At 50.1% G+C, this 15,649-nt stretch overlaps 2 protein-coding genes across 2 annotated transcripts in view; one reads left to right on the top strand and one right to left on the bottom strand.

Moving 5' to 3' along the window:
- Nucleotides 1–4,640, bottom strand: part of DDX6 (DEAD-box helicase 6) — a 19,931-nt gene extending 15,291 nt beyond the window's left edge. Inside the window, exons 1-2 of the mRNA XM_048512354.1 lie at nt 4,501–4,640; nt 3,034–3,496 (exon numbers count right to left, since the gene is read on the bottom strand). Coding sequence (XP_048368311.1) covers nt 3,034–3,233 — 200 coding nt within the window. The 5' untranslated portion in view covers nt 3,234–3,496; nt 4,501–4,640. The remainder of the gene's footprint in view (nt 1–3,033; nt 3,497–4,500) is intronic.
- Nucleotides 3,997–15,649, top strand: LOC125441497 (serine/arginine repetitive matrix protein 1-like). The gene is made up of 3 exons (XM_048512108.1): nt 3,997–4,178; nt 4,297–6,055; nt 15,605–15,649. Exons 1-2 carry the CDS (start codon nt 3,997–3,999, stop codon nt 5,024–5,026), a joined length of 912 nt encoding a protein of 303 aa, XP_048368065.1. The 3' UTR covers nt 5,027–6,055; nt 15,605–15,649.

Here is a 15,649-nt window from a genome sequence, read left to right as displayed (position 1 = left end):
GGACTACTAGGCAAAGAGAAAACTGACAAGTCTGCAGGGCCACACAGCATACACCCTTGGGTTCCTGAAGGACTCAAATGTGAAACTGTTAATCTATTAAATAATACATGCCATTTGCCACTAAAATCAGCGTTCGTGCCAGATGCCTGTAAAATAGCAGGTACCATGCCAGCTGTTAAAAGTGTTCCAGACAGGAGCCAGGAGATTACAGGCCACTTAGCCTGCTCCACATAAATTAGCAGAAACTGTCTTGCACTTCCAAGCACACCCCAAGCACACCCCAGGGAAAGTGTGGAAACTGTGAACAGGCACCTAGAAGCAGTTAACTGAAACTTAATCCCAACAAAATGGAGATGCTACTGGGGTCAGTATGAACCAGGAAACAGGCTATCTCCTGTTCTGAATGGGGCTACATTCCCCATCAAGGAGCCAGTTCATACCTTGGGGTGTTGCCTTTTGCGGAATAGACAAGTGACAACAGTGGCCTGTTTGCCTTTCATCAGATTAGGATAGTGAGACAGCTGTCGTCCTTCTAGGCAGGAAAGATCTTGCCACTGTGGTGTATGGCCCTAAATATTTAGATTAGATTACTGCAATGTGCTCTATGTGAGTCTGCCCTTGAAGACTGTCCAGAAGGTGCAGTTGCTATAGCCGTGGTGGCGAACTACAATTCCCATCAGCCCCTTCCAGCATGGCCAATTCTAGGGGCTGATGGGTATTGTAGTCCATAACATCTGGAGTGCCAAAGGTTCGCCACCACTGTGCTATACCATGTTGCCTGGAGTGGATCCCAGGAACCATGTCATTCTACTAGTCTTTTCCATCTACACAGACTCCCAATCTGTTTCTGGGGACATTCAAAGTGTTCTCAGTTGGCAAGCCCGCTGTGGCCTTGCTAACCAAAGTAGCACCCATCCTAAATGCAGGATCATCAGTTGAAGCAGCCCCCCCCCCTCACCCCCACGGCTGCTGATCTGGGCTAGCAAGCCTGCCAGGGGTTCGCCAGCTGAGGCAGTCATTCCCCTGCAGGCCCAGCCAAGTCACTTTAATCCATCCTTTGGAACAAATGAGTTTGACACCCCTGCTCTAGACAGCTTGAGACCAGCATATCTCTGGAACCATCTTCTCCCCGACGAACCTGCCCATCCATTCTGGTTATCTTCAGGCTGGCAACCTGAGAAAGAGCCTTTTTAGTCATGGTGCCAACATTTTGGAACTCCTTTCTTGGGAGATATTTGTCTCTCCCTCTATATCACTGCTTTCTAACAAGAAGTGAAGATGTATTTATTTGATTTGTATCCCACCCTCCCCCACTAAACTGAGCTTTGAACAGCTCACAGTAAACTCTTACTGGCCTTTCTTTCTGGCTGTGTGTGTTTGAATGTGTAGATGTCTGTGTGTGTGTGTTTGAATGTGTAGATGTCTGTATAAGTAATTATATGCATATTTAAATTCTACTTCAATATTGGACATGTTCTAATGACTGCACTGGGACCCTACCTGGATGGGAAAGTAGTATATAAGTTTTAAATACATAGAGTGAATTAAAGAGAAAATCAATACGCACACTGAAGAGTTTAGAATTTTCTTCGCCAAAAGGAAAATCAGCCTGACTTCTGCCATGGGAACTTCTCCGTCACAAAGCTCTTTGAGTAGGTTAACAAGCATGTCGATAAAAGCGACACAGCAGACATTTTATATTTGGGCTTCCAAAAGGCTTCTGACATGGTAAAGGCTAGCAGAGATGGAGTGAGAGGGCAGGCCCTTTTGTGGATTAAAAAACTGGTTAAATATAGGGAGCAGAAAATGGAAATAAGCTGGCAGTTCTCACTGTGGAAGGAAATGAGGAGTGGGGTCCTGCAGGGATCAGCAATTGGGCTGGCGCTATCTACTTTGTTTACATCTGGTCTAGAACTGGGGAGGAGAAGCACACTAGCCACTTTTGCAGATGACACCAAACTATTTAGAATGGTGAAAACCAAGGCCAACTTGTAAACAGCTACTGAAGGATCTCAGTAAATGGGATGAGTGAACTACAACACAGCAAAATAATTTTATCATGTACAAATGAAAGGTGATGCATATTGGGGGGAAAAATCCTACTTTTAAATATATGGTGATGGGGGCAGAACTGCCTGAGACTGAAAAATGGCTTGGATTTGTACAGGAAACTTGGTTGAAATGAAAACACAGCATGCAGCAGCAGTGAGAAATGCCAACTCCATGCCAGGAATTATTAGTATTGTGAATAAACACCCATATTGAAACTCCCTCGTATAAAGCCGTGCTGCAGTCTCCTCTAGAATACCGCTTGGTTGCTGTACCTCAAAAACAACATCAAAAAAAGTACAAAGGAGGGTAACCACACAATTTAGGTGCTAGAGCACTTTTCCTATGAGGAAAGACCGGAGAGACTGAGGCATCACAATCTAGATGAAAGGCGGTTCAGGAGATACACGACAAAAGTTTATAAAATTATAAATGAGGTGGAAAAGGAGAAAGCTTCAACTCAAGAAGGACTCAAAGTTGATGGAACAGAGGTTTAAAACAGACAAAAAAGAAATACCTCTGACCTCACCAATTAAAGGAACAGTGGAATTTGCTTCCAGTAGACAAACTGATGACAACAGGCATAGATAGTTTTGAAAAGAGTTTAGACAGATTCATGAGATGTCTGTCGACGGCTATTGATTACCAAAGGGATCCTCCAGCTCCACAGGCAGCAAACCCCTGAATTCCAGGGCTTGGAAGGAGAAGCTGGGGAAAGCCGGAATCTAATCTCTATGCCCTGTCTGCTTGGCCCACTGAGGCTACTGGTGACACTGTTGCTGTTTGAAACAGGATGCTGGTCTGATCCAGCATATTCCCAAGACCAGAAAGCAATGAGAATATTAAAAAGTGCCAATTAATGTCTGGAATCAAACATTACTCAGCTAAGGTCACAAGGAAAAGTATTCCTACCAAGGAACCCAGACTCCGGTAACCATTACTGGAGTACCACCATGTCTAACAAGGTGTCACAGACATACTTACTTGAGAGTAGAGGGTATACCCTGGGCTTGCTGCTGAGTGCCATTGTTGATTGTGTTGGGATGTTTCAGCTGGTTTATCTGCTGCTGTGCCTGTGTTCCTCCACCTCCTGGACCACTGCTGGGTTTTACAGGGCCCCTCAACTGTCCATTTTGACTGGAGAGACCCATTATAACAGGGTTCTCTGTTCTGGCCGTACTCATGTTCTGCTTTATAAAGATGTCTTTCTTGACTTCAAAACTTTGAAAGTGAGTACAGTAACTGTAATAACAGTTTATTAGGCTCTCCAAGATGAAGAGATAAATAATGTCCTGCTCAGTATATGAGTCTTATTGCAATGCAGGCAAGCACCTTACAGTCACTCAGAAGTAAAGCAGTCACTTGCTCTGATGCACTGCTGCGAAACAACGTGTTCAAAATGGTCTTCTGGCCAATTGGAGTTCTAGCCAAAGTCACTCAGTTCAGTCTGAAAAGACAGGCAACATGGTTAAGATAGAAAGAGTTTCTTGCAGCAGACATTTATTTAACTTGCAGAACAGGGATTAAAAACAGCTAGACTGCTGGAAAAATTGCCAGCAATCCTCCCCTCCCCCCCAAACCCTTGCATTGCAATTAGGCACTTTTGCAAACGCTACTCGTGAGCAACTAACCAGAACCTGTAATGATGCCTTGTCTAATCCAAGTTACCAAAACAACGTTAAGTGACTACTTGCTGTTTTGGGCTCCTCAACAAAAAGGCCCCATCCGTTGATCTACATTGCAGGGCACCCCACGCATGGGACCGTCCATGACAAGATCCCCCCCCCACCCCACTTTGCAAGGGACGCCGCCTCCCCCACTCTTGAAGCCTCCTGAAGGAGCGCGGCGCGCAGAAACAGCTTCCCAGGAAGCGGGGCCTTTCCTTCCCTGCGACAGCAGCTGAGAGGCTCGTCGTGCGCGGCCACGAGGACCGCAGCTCAACGGCCGATGGTGAGGCCTGCCCCAACCGGGGCCATCGCGAGGCCCCCCCGGCCGCCAGCCAAGGATGCTCGACGGGGGGACGCGGGCAGGCCGACGGCTCCCCCTCCCCTGCAGGCCTGCAGCGCGCACGAAGCGCCCCGCGGACGACGGCCTGGCGCTGGGCCCTGCTGCGGCCGCCGAGACCCAAGGCGAGAGTCCCGGGAGGCCGCCAGACGAGACCACCCCCACCCCCCACCCCGTCACGGCGGGCGGGCGGGCGGGCGGGCGGGCCGAGCGGGGCTCCCCCCGGGGGTGCTGCGCGGGGAGCCCGAGGGGCGGGGGGTCTCGGGCCCACGGAAGCCGCCCCGCCCCGCCCGGCTCCTGGGCCCAGGCCGCCGCCTCTCCCCGGGCCGGCGGGCGGGCGGGCGCGCAAGGGCGCGTGAGGCGGGGCCCCGATCCAGGGCCCAGTCGCGCGCGGCCCCCTCAGCGCCGGGAAGAGCTGACCGCAGAGGAGACGCCGCGGAGCCTCACCGCCGCCACTCGCCGGGCCGGGCCGGGCCTCGCCGCCTCCCGCTCTCAACGCTGGCGGCGGCTGCTGCTGCCGCCTCCTCCTCCGTCGGTCTCCTCCGGACTATGGCGGCGGCGGAGGCGACGCGACGACAAGATGGCGGCTCCCTCCTTCCTTCCTCCCTGGCGCTCTTCCTCCTCCGCGCAGGCCACGCCCCCTCGCTTACCGGATCACTGTCGTGCACTGGTGCGCGTGCGCAGCTGGGGAGAGACGCCTGAGCGTGGGCGGGGCGTGCGTCCGCGCGTGGGGCCTCTTCTGCGCGTGCGCCGTAGGCCTCGGCCCCTCCGGTCGCTGGTGGCCGGGAGTCGCTGGGGGAGGGCGCGCTGCCGTTCCCGGCCTGTGCGAGCTGCGCCGCCCCCGCCTCAGAAGAGCCCCGTCCCGTTGACCAGTGGAAAAGCCCAGGCGCTACCGGTCCTAGAGCGCATGCGCTGTGGGCATCGCCCTTCCCCCCGAGCGACCGCCCGCCCGACCAAGGAAGGCGCCCTCTAGAGGACGTCGTGCTCGCAACAAGCACCAAAGATGGAAGCAGCAGTTCCGGGAGAGCGGGTGGGAGGTCACTGTGGGTCAGCCTGTGGGTCTGCTGCAACCGGCATGTGCTGCGAGGGCGCCTGCAGCAGCAGCAGAAGTGCCGCAGAACAGCGGACGCCGCGGGGATTTCCCCTCCGTTAACAATGAGGCCCAGAGGGGAAGGGCAGCCTTCCAGCCCAACGCCTGTCCCAGGCCCCGTGAGTGCCCACTAGAGTCAAAGAGAGCGCAGAGGAACGACAAGGCCAAAGCAGATCCTGCCTCACCACCCTTTGGAGCTCACTGAGGAAGAAGCACACTGTCGTGTAAATACTGGTGGTAGACATGACACCCTGCTTGCCTGACCATTACTGCTACATCCCAGTGGTCTTGCATCTGCCCAAACACAGCTCTGCAGGACACATTTGGGCCCCTACTGACCCCTGGTCTGGGCTAAGTGGTGGTGTGACCAGACACACTGCTTCTGCAGTCCGGTGGCTGCTTGCCTGCCTGGTGTTGTGCTGGGGCATGGCCTTGCAATCTACTTCCCAGTGATTCCCAGAGGATATAGCATAGCCCCTCATTCCTCCTGAGTGGGTCAAGCTGGTGCTGACACGTACTGCCAGTTGAACTGGACCAAGTGGGAGAAGAACACCGGCCAGTGCCAGTGTGGTCCTGACCCCTGTAACAGCTGGTTCCATTACAGCCTTCTGGTGCATGGCTGTGTGCCCTAGGCATGCTCTGTAGATGGAGCTGTCCACCCTGAGAAGATGGAGCATCTCCTTCAGCCCTGCCTGGAAGCATGTTTGCATGCCCCTCCCACAGGGTTTGCATATGCGAAAGTATGCCCCTCACATAAAGTGGTAGTAAAGAGCCTGCCCATACAGGGCTGGGCAACCAATGGTCATTGCGATCAGTAGCAGCATTAAGGTCCTTGCAGGTGTATATGAGATCTCATGTCCTCTGTACATGCCTCTGTGGTCCATCCTGATTCCCTCTCATGGGTGCAGACAGGTAAACATCTCAACTATACTCTTATTGGTATCATTCTATGGAACAGGGAATGCAATCTCTGAATCTTCAAGACATGTCAAGGGGTGTGTGCAGTCCCTGTGACTCCCTGCCTGGCCAACATGGCTGTGCATGTGTGGGGGGAGGCACTCTCCCGCAATGGCCAGCCAGCTGTTGATTCCTCCCCCCCATCCCTTTCAACTGTGCCTGTTAATGTTCAGTGTGGCAGTCAGTAAGCATTCAGATGGAACCAGAGTTTTTCCCTTGACACTTTCAGTTCTTGTTTTCATACAGTGATTCACACACAAGTAAAGCTTCCTGCCACAAGAATTTCTCAGCTCTCTCTGGGTATTATTGTGTCTCTCCCTACTCCTTCCAAATAATTTGTACTGGGTTCCAAAAATGTCATTAAAACAAGACACAATTCGAGTGACCAGAAATTTGATTTTGAAAATGCCCACATGGGAGTTATTTTGCATGGCAAAAGGATTACTTTTTGGGAAGTTGGGTGGAATTGAAACAGAATTCTACATGATGCCATATTGACTGAGCTCTCAATTCCCATAACAGTTCAGCACCACAAACCCACATTGATAAGAATCATATTGCAGGTTTAGTCAGGAGCAAACGGGATCCATTAAGCCAGGGGTACGCTGCTCCTTGCAGTTGTTGTTATTTTGCTTTAAAATCACACTTCCTTTACTTTGTGTTTTCTGTGTGGTCACTACAGCATTTACAAATCAACTAATAATTATTGTGGGGAGGGAAGGTCTGTTTTGTACCTTGTAGGCAAAGCCAGTGCTAATTTATTTTACTGTCCTAATCTTCTTGTCTCTTTACCATAGAGTAGTGACAGAGCAGCGGCAGAGTGACTCCGGAGTGAGGGGGGCAGGAGATGTGCAGGGGGGGTGTCAGAGAAACCTGCCACCAGCCCACCCACTCCCCCGCCTACATTTTCCCATCCCCCTGTCTAAAGCCCATTTTGTTGCAGTTTGAAATGGATTTTACTGCTAGTAGTTAGGAACAAGAAGCTGGAATTCGAAGGCAATTAGGAAAATTTGGTGACAACAGCCCAAAGAAGCCTCCACAGCACTTAAATTGTCTGCCCTTCTCAACCCGACTCTGCAAGTTCTGAAGTGTTTTTTTTTTCATTGCCAGAAAGTCAGACTGTGGAAAGAAAGCAGCACAGGGTGGGGTCCACGGGCACCTGAAAACATCTGTCACATAGAATCACCCCTGCCATGCAGGAATACACGATCAAAGCATTCCTGAAAGTTGGCCATTAATTACTGATCGGATGGTCTAGATGAGCCAATTCCATGAAACCCCGGACACCATTTTAGAAAGAGATTCATTCACCAAGGATTCTTCTTGAGATTTTCTCCTGGCTGTTCTTCTGCCTTGGGCTGAACAGCCTTGTATTGTTTTTATACTTGGTAATGTCTAGAGCTGAGGGAGAACTGATCTTATTTCTTTTCCTTTCCTTTTAATAACATTTTAAAATCTCAGCTGTTTGAGAGTATCTGGATAAAGAACCCAGGTGTTGGTAGGTTCCTGGTAAGGCACCGGCTTTGGGTAACCTTTCACAGTGTTGGGGTGGGAAAGGAGACTATGGCAGCCACAAGGAAGAAGTAAGGAAAATAGTGCCAATTTGGGCAAGAGCTGCAAAAATGTAGACTTTCTCATCCACACAGCATCCAAAGGTACTTTGACCACAATCTTTCCTAAAGGAGCAGACCAAACCATTTTTGAAAAATTACAGCAAAACAGAATAAACAGAAACAGAATGAGTAGCAGATTACATCAGTCCTGGATCCTTAGGTGTCAAACTTGCGGCCTTCCAGATGTTATGGACTACAGTTCCCACCATCCCCTGCCAGCATCATGCTGGCAGGGGATGATGGGAACTGTAGTCCATAACATCTGGAGGGCCGCGAGTTGCCAAATAAGCACAAAGAGGGCCCTATAGAGGTTTTTCTCTCTCTCCTTATCTCTGCTAAGTATTGAAGCAGATTTCTTATCAGATTAATTTTGAGGATAAGATCACAGATGTTGCAATTAAAAATGAAGGAGAAAACTTTTTATCGTATAAATAAAGTTATCAGTAAGCAACAATAAACATTATTTTGCATCTTTGATTTAAGTTAAAACGCTATGTATCTTCGAAGCAAGAAAGCAATAGAATTATAGGTTTTTTGTTTCATACAAGTAACGATATTTATTCATTAAAACACATATGTACACATGTATATATATATTTTACAGTTTATTATTGTTGTTAATTTTAATTATCTATAGGGTATATGGAGGAATCATAATCTTTTCAGCACCTATGGCTTCTAAAGGTCTCAATCTGGCCCTGGATAACATTCCTCGAATCATCGAAACAGAGTTGGAAAAGACCACAAGAGCCATCAAATACAACCCCTGCCATGCAGGAACACACCATCAAAGCACTCTTGGCAGGTGGCCATCCAGCCTCTTTTTAAAAACCTCCAACAAAGGAGACTCCACCACCCTCTGAGGCAGCAGATTACGCTGTTGATCAGCCCTTACTGTCAGGACGTTCTCTCTAATATTTAGGTGGAATCTCTTTTCCTGCACCTTGAACCCATGACTCCTGGTCCTCATCTCTGGAGCAGCAGAAAACAAGCTTAGGGCCTTTGCTCCTCTTCAAATGAGGCAGGCTTCACTTAAGCCCTCTAGACAGGAAGAATCAGTCATGTGTGGTGGCGTTTAGAGAGCCAATTTGCCTTGCAAACAAGGAGATGAGGTCTTCTCATCCTGCTAGGGTCTTCTCCCTTGGTAAAGCTCTGCAAGGCCAACGGAGAGGCTGTAGAGAGAGACGGCATCCCAGACAATGGGGGAATACAGTATCCTTGATGACTTGGTGAGTTGGGGCCTTCTGATGGAGCTGTGGCAGTGGGGCCAGGGATGATCTTGCCAGAGCAGGGAAGGGCTGCCTCTCAGAGGGCTACTATGAGTATGAATAAGTTCCAATCAGACATTTGTCAGTAGGACCTCTGAGAGGTAGGAGGAGGCACCAGGATGTGTAAGCGGGCATGCTTTTTGGATTGTGTTATCCTATCATCAAGAGCTTCCCTGTCCCCAACACTAGGAAGTCCAGCATCGGACTGGGAAAGGGTCTCATACAGCAGAACCATAGAACGAATGCCTTGGAGCTCCTTAAAGAGAGCTACACCAGAATGAAAAGAAGGAAACCAGCTTGTCATCCTGATCCCCACTTTTGTTGCTGTTTTGATTTCCAGGTCTTAGGATTTGATTTAGACAATTTGATTTGATTTAGACAATTTGATTTGATTTAGACAATTTGATTTGATTTGTACTGGCTTGACAACAGTGCATGTGAAAGGGATCTGGGAGTCTTAGTAGACCACAAACTGAACATGAGTCAGCCGAGTGATGCAGCAGCCAAGAAAGCCAATGCAATTCTGGGCTGCATCAAGAGGAGTATGCTGTCTAGAATAGATGGACTTAATAGTACCTTTCTATTCTGCATTGATCAAACCTCCGCTGGAATAGCATGTCCAGTTCTGGGCACTGCAATTCAAAAAGGATATTGATAAGCTGAAACGGGTCCAGAGGAGGGCAACCAAAATGGCAAAAGGTCTGGAATCCATGCCCTATGAGGAGGGACTTAGGGAGCTGTGTATGTTTAGCTTGGTGAAGAGAAGGTTAAGAAGTGACATGATAGCCACGTTTAGATATCTGAAGGGATGTCATGTTGGTGAGGGAGCAAACTTGTTTTCTGCTGCTCCAGAGATGAGGACCAGAAGCAATGGGTTCAAGGTGAAGGAAAAGAGATTTCACCTAAACATCAGGAAGAACTTCCTGACAGTAAGGGCTGTTTGACAGTGGAATGCGCTACCTCAGAGTGTGGTGGAGTCTCCTTCTTTGGAGGTTTTTAAACAGAGGCTGGATGCCCACCTGTCAGGAGTTCTTCAGTTGTGTGTTCCTGAATGGCTGGGGGCTGGACTGGATGGCCCTTGGGGTCTCTTCCAACTTTATGATTCTATTATATATTTGATTTTTAGACTGCCCTTCCCTAACAGGCTCAGGGCAGCTTATAATAAAACAACAATAATGTATTACAGAATAGTCTCTGACACCTCATATTGGGCCATATAATATATCTAATAAATACATAATATATCTAATAAAATACCATTCCCACCCCCAAGTTCAGCACTCATACATTCAAAAGGAGAAGGAAAGTGTGAGACCGCAGTCCCAGAATAAAGCGACCTGTAGTTTTCTTTTAAAAACGTAAGACTTTATTGAGGACTGATGCATGCCAGGGATAGACGAATTCTGGGGAATATAGAATGAACCAAACCTTAAATCCCTGCTGCCCTTGGCCCGCCCCCTTGCCCGGCCCAAGAGACGACAGGAAGAGCACTCAATTTCATATCTTTGCCAGCAGCATGGCCAATTGGCCATGCTGGAAGGGGCTGATGGGAATTGTAGTCCATAACATCTGGAGTGCCAAAGGTTCGCCACCACGGCAAGATAACAAAGGGAAGAATACCAACATTCAGATACAGAGTTAACATTACAAAGGACAGGGGCTTGGCCACACCTTGGAGAGCTGTGGCTGCATTTTAGCTTTCCTTTCCTGGGAGGCTGGAAGGGGGAGGGGGGATGAGCCAAGGGGCCCATCCTGACAGAGAGAAAGGAAAAAGGGAAGGTTGAGGCAAAGAGGGAAGGGGAAGGGGAGGTCCTGTTATTTAAGACCTGTTGTTGTGCTCAACCGTAAGCCTGACAGAACAGCTCGTCTGTGGAACTGTAATAGGCTCCACATGATGCAGGTCTCGTTTGACGGGGCAGTCCATCAGGCCAGGGCCGAAAAGCCCTGGTTGAGCCCAGTCAGACAGTCTCTGGGTGAGGGATCACCAGTAAGTTGTGATCTGCTGAAGAGAGGGCTCTTTGAGAGGCAGTTTTGCAGGTATGAGGGCCCCAGACCATTAAGAGCTTTGAAGTTCAGTACCAGAACCTTGAATCTGACCCAGTGCTCCACCGGGAGCCCATGCAGCTGGCAGAGCACTGCTTGGACGTGTGCTTACCAGGGAGGGAGTCTCTGTTAGGACTTGTGCAGCTGCATTCTGCATTAGCTGGAGGTTCCGGAGCACCCTTAAGGGCAGCCCTGCACAGAGCAAGTTGCAGTAATCCAGTCTGGACATGAGTGTTGCATGGATCACTGTGACTAAGTCAGGTTGGGACAGGTAAGGCACCAATTGTCTCACCTGGAGTAGGAGGTAGAATGCTAAGTGGACTGTATTTGTGAGCTTGGTCTCTGTGGATAAGGCCCAAGCCCTTTGCAGGCAGCTCAGGTGTTAATTACACCCCGTCAACAATGTGGAGTTGTGCATCGAGTGGCCCAGAAGCCTGTCTCCCGTGGCCTGCCCACTCAGCTTCCACGCTTCCTTTGTGGCCCTCAGCTGCCTGCTGCTTCAGCATCTGGGATTTCTTGCATCCTTTCCCCATGTCGGGGAATGACTTGCCAGCCTGCCGGAAGAGTCAAGGCCCAACTGGCACAGTGTCAGCTTGGTGCCAAAGCAGCCCCGGCTCTGAGGGGTCTCCGTCCGTCTCTCGCTAGGGATGGGGCCTCTGTTCCACTAAACAGACCTGGCTCCTTTCCAGTCTTCCTTTCTGAGAGCCCCTGGGAAACACGGTGGCCAATTCCTGGCTGCTGAACTGCCACGACAGATGTACATGGCTTGGTCCCTGCAGTGTGCTCCTTGCCCTCTGGAAACGCCTCCACAAGGAAAGTCTCTCTTTTACCCAGTTGCGGCTCATCCTGCAGAGACCGCAGTAGCCAGCCAAACATGGATGAAATGTGAACATAGGAGCCCCCACCCCCCAGAGACAATCCGTTTGGCTAGCCACATGGAGCAAAGATGCCGATATGTACATGTTTGCAGCACCATGGCAGCGTTGCTGGAAGCCCACACAGGGCACGCAACAAGTACTGGGAGAAGGAGCCCCAACCAAACCATCACGGGCAGATCCTGCAAGCAGGATCTGGGCAGGTCTCTATCAGAGGAAGAAGCCATCTGCTGAGGTGCTTCTGCAGGCATTTCACAGTTTGTGAGGCTTCCGCTGCAGGCATGACCACAGCCCCCTCAGTCCCCTGGGAGGCAAAAGGGCTGCTTCCTCTCCCCCCACCTCCCGCCCTCCTTAGCTCTTCTCTTCCTCCTGGTCTTGTGAGAGGCACCTGGAGGCACCCCAGGATCCAGCCCTTTGCTGGTGAGTCCTCTTGTTCATATGGCCTCTCATTGGAATGCCTTCCGCAGCAGAAATAAGCAGGAGCCTCCGAGGGCACCTTAAAGACTGACTACATTTTATTATTCAAGTCTAAGCTTTCATGTTTCCAATGCTGTTCTGTGGCAGCTGACCTCAGGAAGAAAAAGCGTTGGTGGGGTCCTAGCAGGGTCACTTAAGGCGGAATGGTCACAGCTGAGACACCAGACTAAGATGCACCCCCCCCCTTGCTCAGGGATCAAGGGCCACATCAGCCCAACAGAACAGATTGTTCCTGTGGTGATTACTGCATAGCAGCTGGACTTTGAGGTCGTGGTCTTCAAACTTCTCCCGCCAAGGGGTACCACAGAAGCACAAGGACCAAAGACTGACCTAAGAGCAAGAGGGTGGCCTACACAAAATGGACGCCTCTCAGAAAAGGTTGGGATCCATCTTGTGTGTCAAACATGGGCAGGAAAGTGCTTGGCAACTGAACTTTTGCCCTGGCCTGCCTGGACAACCGGCCAAGCTACTTTCCACTGTTTCACCCCAAGGTGGTCTAATGAGTTCTCGGAGCAGTCCATCCCTTGCCCTCTCTGCCCCCACCCCAGCAACCAGTCAGTATTCGAGAGTTAAAACATTCTCTGTCATCCTGATGACCCATCAATGCCTCTCCTATCTTATTGTTTGAATCCCAGAAAATCAATCAAATCTTTGCTTCTGGCTTTCCTACCAGCTTACTTCATACCACCTCAGGACCAATTTTAGGGTATAAATATTGGCCCTTTGGCTTTTCATAGTGTGTGCGGGTGTATTCTGGATACCTGCGCGTGCATGTGGACACTTTCCTTAGCTCCTGGAAATGCTGGTCATTTTTCTGTTCAGCTGTGCTTTCCCTGGACGAACTTTAAGACTGACCACTATCCCCCATCCCTGAAACACTATCCAACTTCCACCCTTTTACCTCTAAGTCAGCCTTTGTGTGTGCTTTGTGTGTGTGTGTGCGCTTGCTCATTGCCTTAAAAATATTCCTTGTTTTCAGTTATTAATAAAAATGCAGTTTGGTAATTGTACCAGTCCAAGGAGCTGGAAACTAAGACAGAGTTTCTTTCTCGTGTCCAGAGTTTAAATGTCTTTCTCCCTCCCACCTTGGGATGACCTTCTCTTCCAAAGGAAGATCTTACATTCTAGCAATATGGCTGTTTTCCTCTCTGTGTCTTTTAGGTGTGACATAGCTTGGTAAGCCATTGTCCTGCTTTGGCCAGAGGCCTTCACAGAGCCAAGTGCTGGAACACTCTGCGTGCTTGGAGCTCCATGGTTTGGTAAGCCATGTCCTGTTTTGGCCGGGACAATGGCTTACCTTTGATCCCGCCCCCCCTCTTTTTCTGCCAGTGATTGGTTTACAACTGGGTTCATAAACAGAATGAAATCCCAGTGACTGAAATACCTGGGATAGATTCTTGAGCGGAGGGCATTTCTCAGCCAATACCCAGCCCAAGCAGCCTAGTGAATCTTGTCTCTTTTGGTGTAGGTTTGGGATCCCAGAAGGTTTTGCAGTGCCTAACCAATCTAAGCCCTTCATCCCAGAGTCACTCCCTCAGCCACCCCTTGAGACCCCTACTCTGTACCTGTCCAGCTGACCCTGTGCGTGGAACTGGTGACAGATCTGAGAATGCCACTTTTGAGGTCGTGGTCTTCAAACTTCTCCCCACCTCATTTTATGCCCTCCAGCCACGAGACGCTCAATCACCACCACAACAACACAGCAGTCAGCGTGGGGGCAGGTCTGTTTTAGTAGGTTCCTGATGGGCTCATCATCCACGCACACCCCGCCTCTCTCAGCTTCTCCAGACCAGCAACCCTAGCCAGCCAGCCTCAAGGGAGCGAGCCTGTTCCCCAAGAACTAAGAACTCCATACAATGAACACGTGCACATGCGTGTGCGCACACACAATTTCTGTTCACTGGACAGATAACTGCACCTGTGGTTCAATTGCAAAACACAAAGTAGCCCCCTCCCCCCGGCAGACTTTCTATCTCCATAGCTGGTTGGGTGGTTTGAAGTGCTGGGATAAGAAGGGTGCCTACCTGCACTATGCAGAATCCAGTTCCTTGTCCCAAAATGGCACCCACTCATCCATCCTCCCCTCAAACTTCCCTACTCAACTCCCAGGCAGAACTCCAGTTAGGACAGCCGGTTTGCACACTCCCAGGAACAGACTTTTGATTAGTCAGCTTCAGTTGGGACTTAACATGTTGACACAGAGCCCAAAGTAAACCAAAAAGAGGCAGCTAGATTTGCGTCTGGAAGAAAATTTTGAAGGGGGGGCGGGTGTAAGCTTTCAAGGGGAGACAGTGTGGTGGATTGGTTAAGGTGTTGGGTTGGGATCTGGGAAACCCAGGTTTAGAAACCCGAGCCATGGAAACTTCCTAGCCTCAACCCTGGTAAATATTTGGATGGGAGACCTCCGAGGAATAGCAGGGCATGATGGGGAGACAGGCACTCGCCCGGCACCTCTCCATGTCTCTGCCCTCAAAACTGCACCAGAGGCAGCCATAACTCAGCTCTGACTTGACAGCCAAAATAAACGCTTTCAAGAGCCAAAGGTCCCTTCATCAGTTTTTGACTCATGGAAAGGTGTGCCCAGGTTGGTCTCTAAGATGTTCCTGGACTCAAGTCCAGCTGTTTCACTGCAGACCAACACAGCTGCCCTCTGAAGCAAGAGGAGCCAGAATCAACAGAAGCATTCAGAATCATGCTGTCAACCCCAGACATGATTTGGGTTGCCCTCCTCACCCCCCGCCCCGGCCCATCCCCACAGCTTCAAGACGATGTGAGTGAGGGCAGATAGGCAGGTGCTGCGAAAAGTTTTCCCACCTTGCCGTCCTAGGAGGTGCTGGGATTTAGTTTGTGAGCGACAGCAGTGGGACTTCCCAGTGCAATTTGGCTGTTGTGGATGACGAGGCCTGTTGAAGGCTTCTCCTGGCATCCCTGGCGGCTATAATAATATTGCCTGCTGGTTTTACACCATCTACCCGACCTTTTCTTCAGGAAACTTCATAGTGTGGGAGGAGGTGGGGTCTGCTAAACTAATCTCACGAGGACAGGTCGCAAGAACAGGCATATTTGACCTGGAGAAGACCAAGAGAGCATCCTTCTCTTCTGCATCCATCCTACGGAGACAAGATCTGGCACAAGATTGCCAGGGTGGGGGGCATCCCTTTCTGTCCTCTGCTGTGCCAACAATTCACCCTGTAATCTCTCTCTCTCCCTCCCTCCCTCCCACCCCAGAACTGGAATTACAGCACATCAGACAACATCTCAAGCTATGACGAC

This window comes from Sphaerodactylus townsendi, linkage group LG12 (assembly GCF_021028975.2).
Source record: "Sphaerodactylus townsendi isolate TG3544 linkage group LG12, MPM_Stown_v2.3, whole genome shotgun sequence".
Taxonomy (NCBI): Eukaryota; Metazoa; Chordata; class Lepidosauria; order Squamata; family Sphaerodactylidae; genus Sphaerodactylus; species Sphaerodactylus townsendi.
This window is presented reverse-complemented; position numbering and strand designations above follow the sequence as displayed.

What these genes read in the sequence shown, in the direction of transcription:
- LOC125441497 (XM_048512108.1), top strand. Translation starts at nt 3,997, where the DNA reads ATGGTGAGGCCTGCCCCAACCGGGGCCATCGCGAGGCCCCCCCGGCCG. An exon ending in TGCGGCCGCCGAGACCCAAG is followed by an intron (nt 4,179 to 4,296) that starts GCGAGAGTCCCG and finishes CTGCGCGGGGAG; the next exon opens with CCCGAGGGGCGGGGGGTCTC.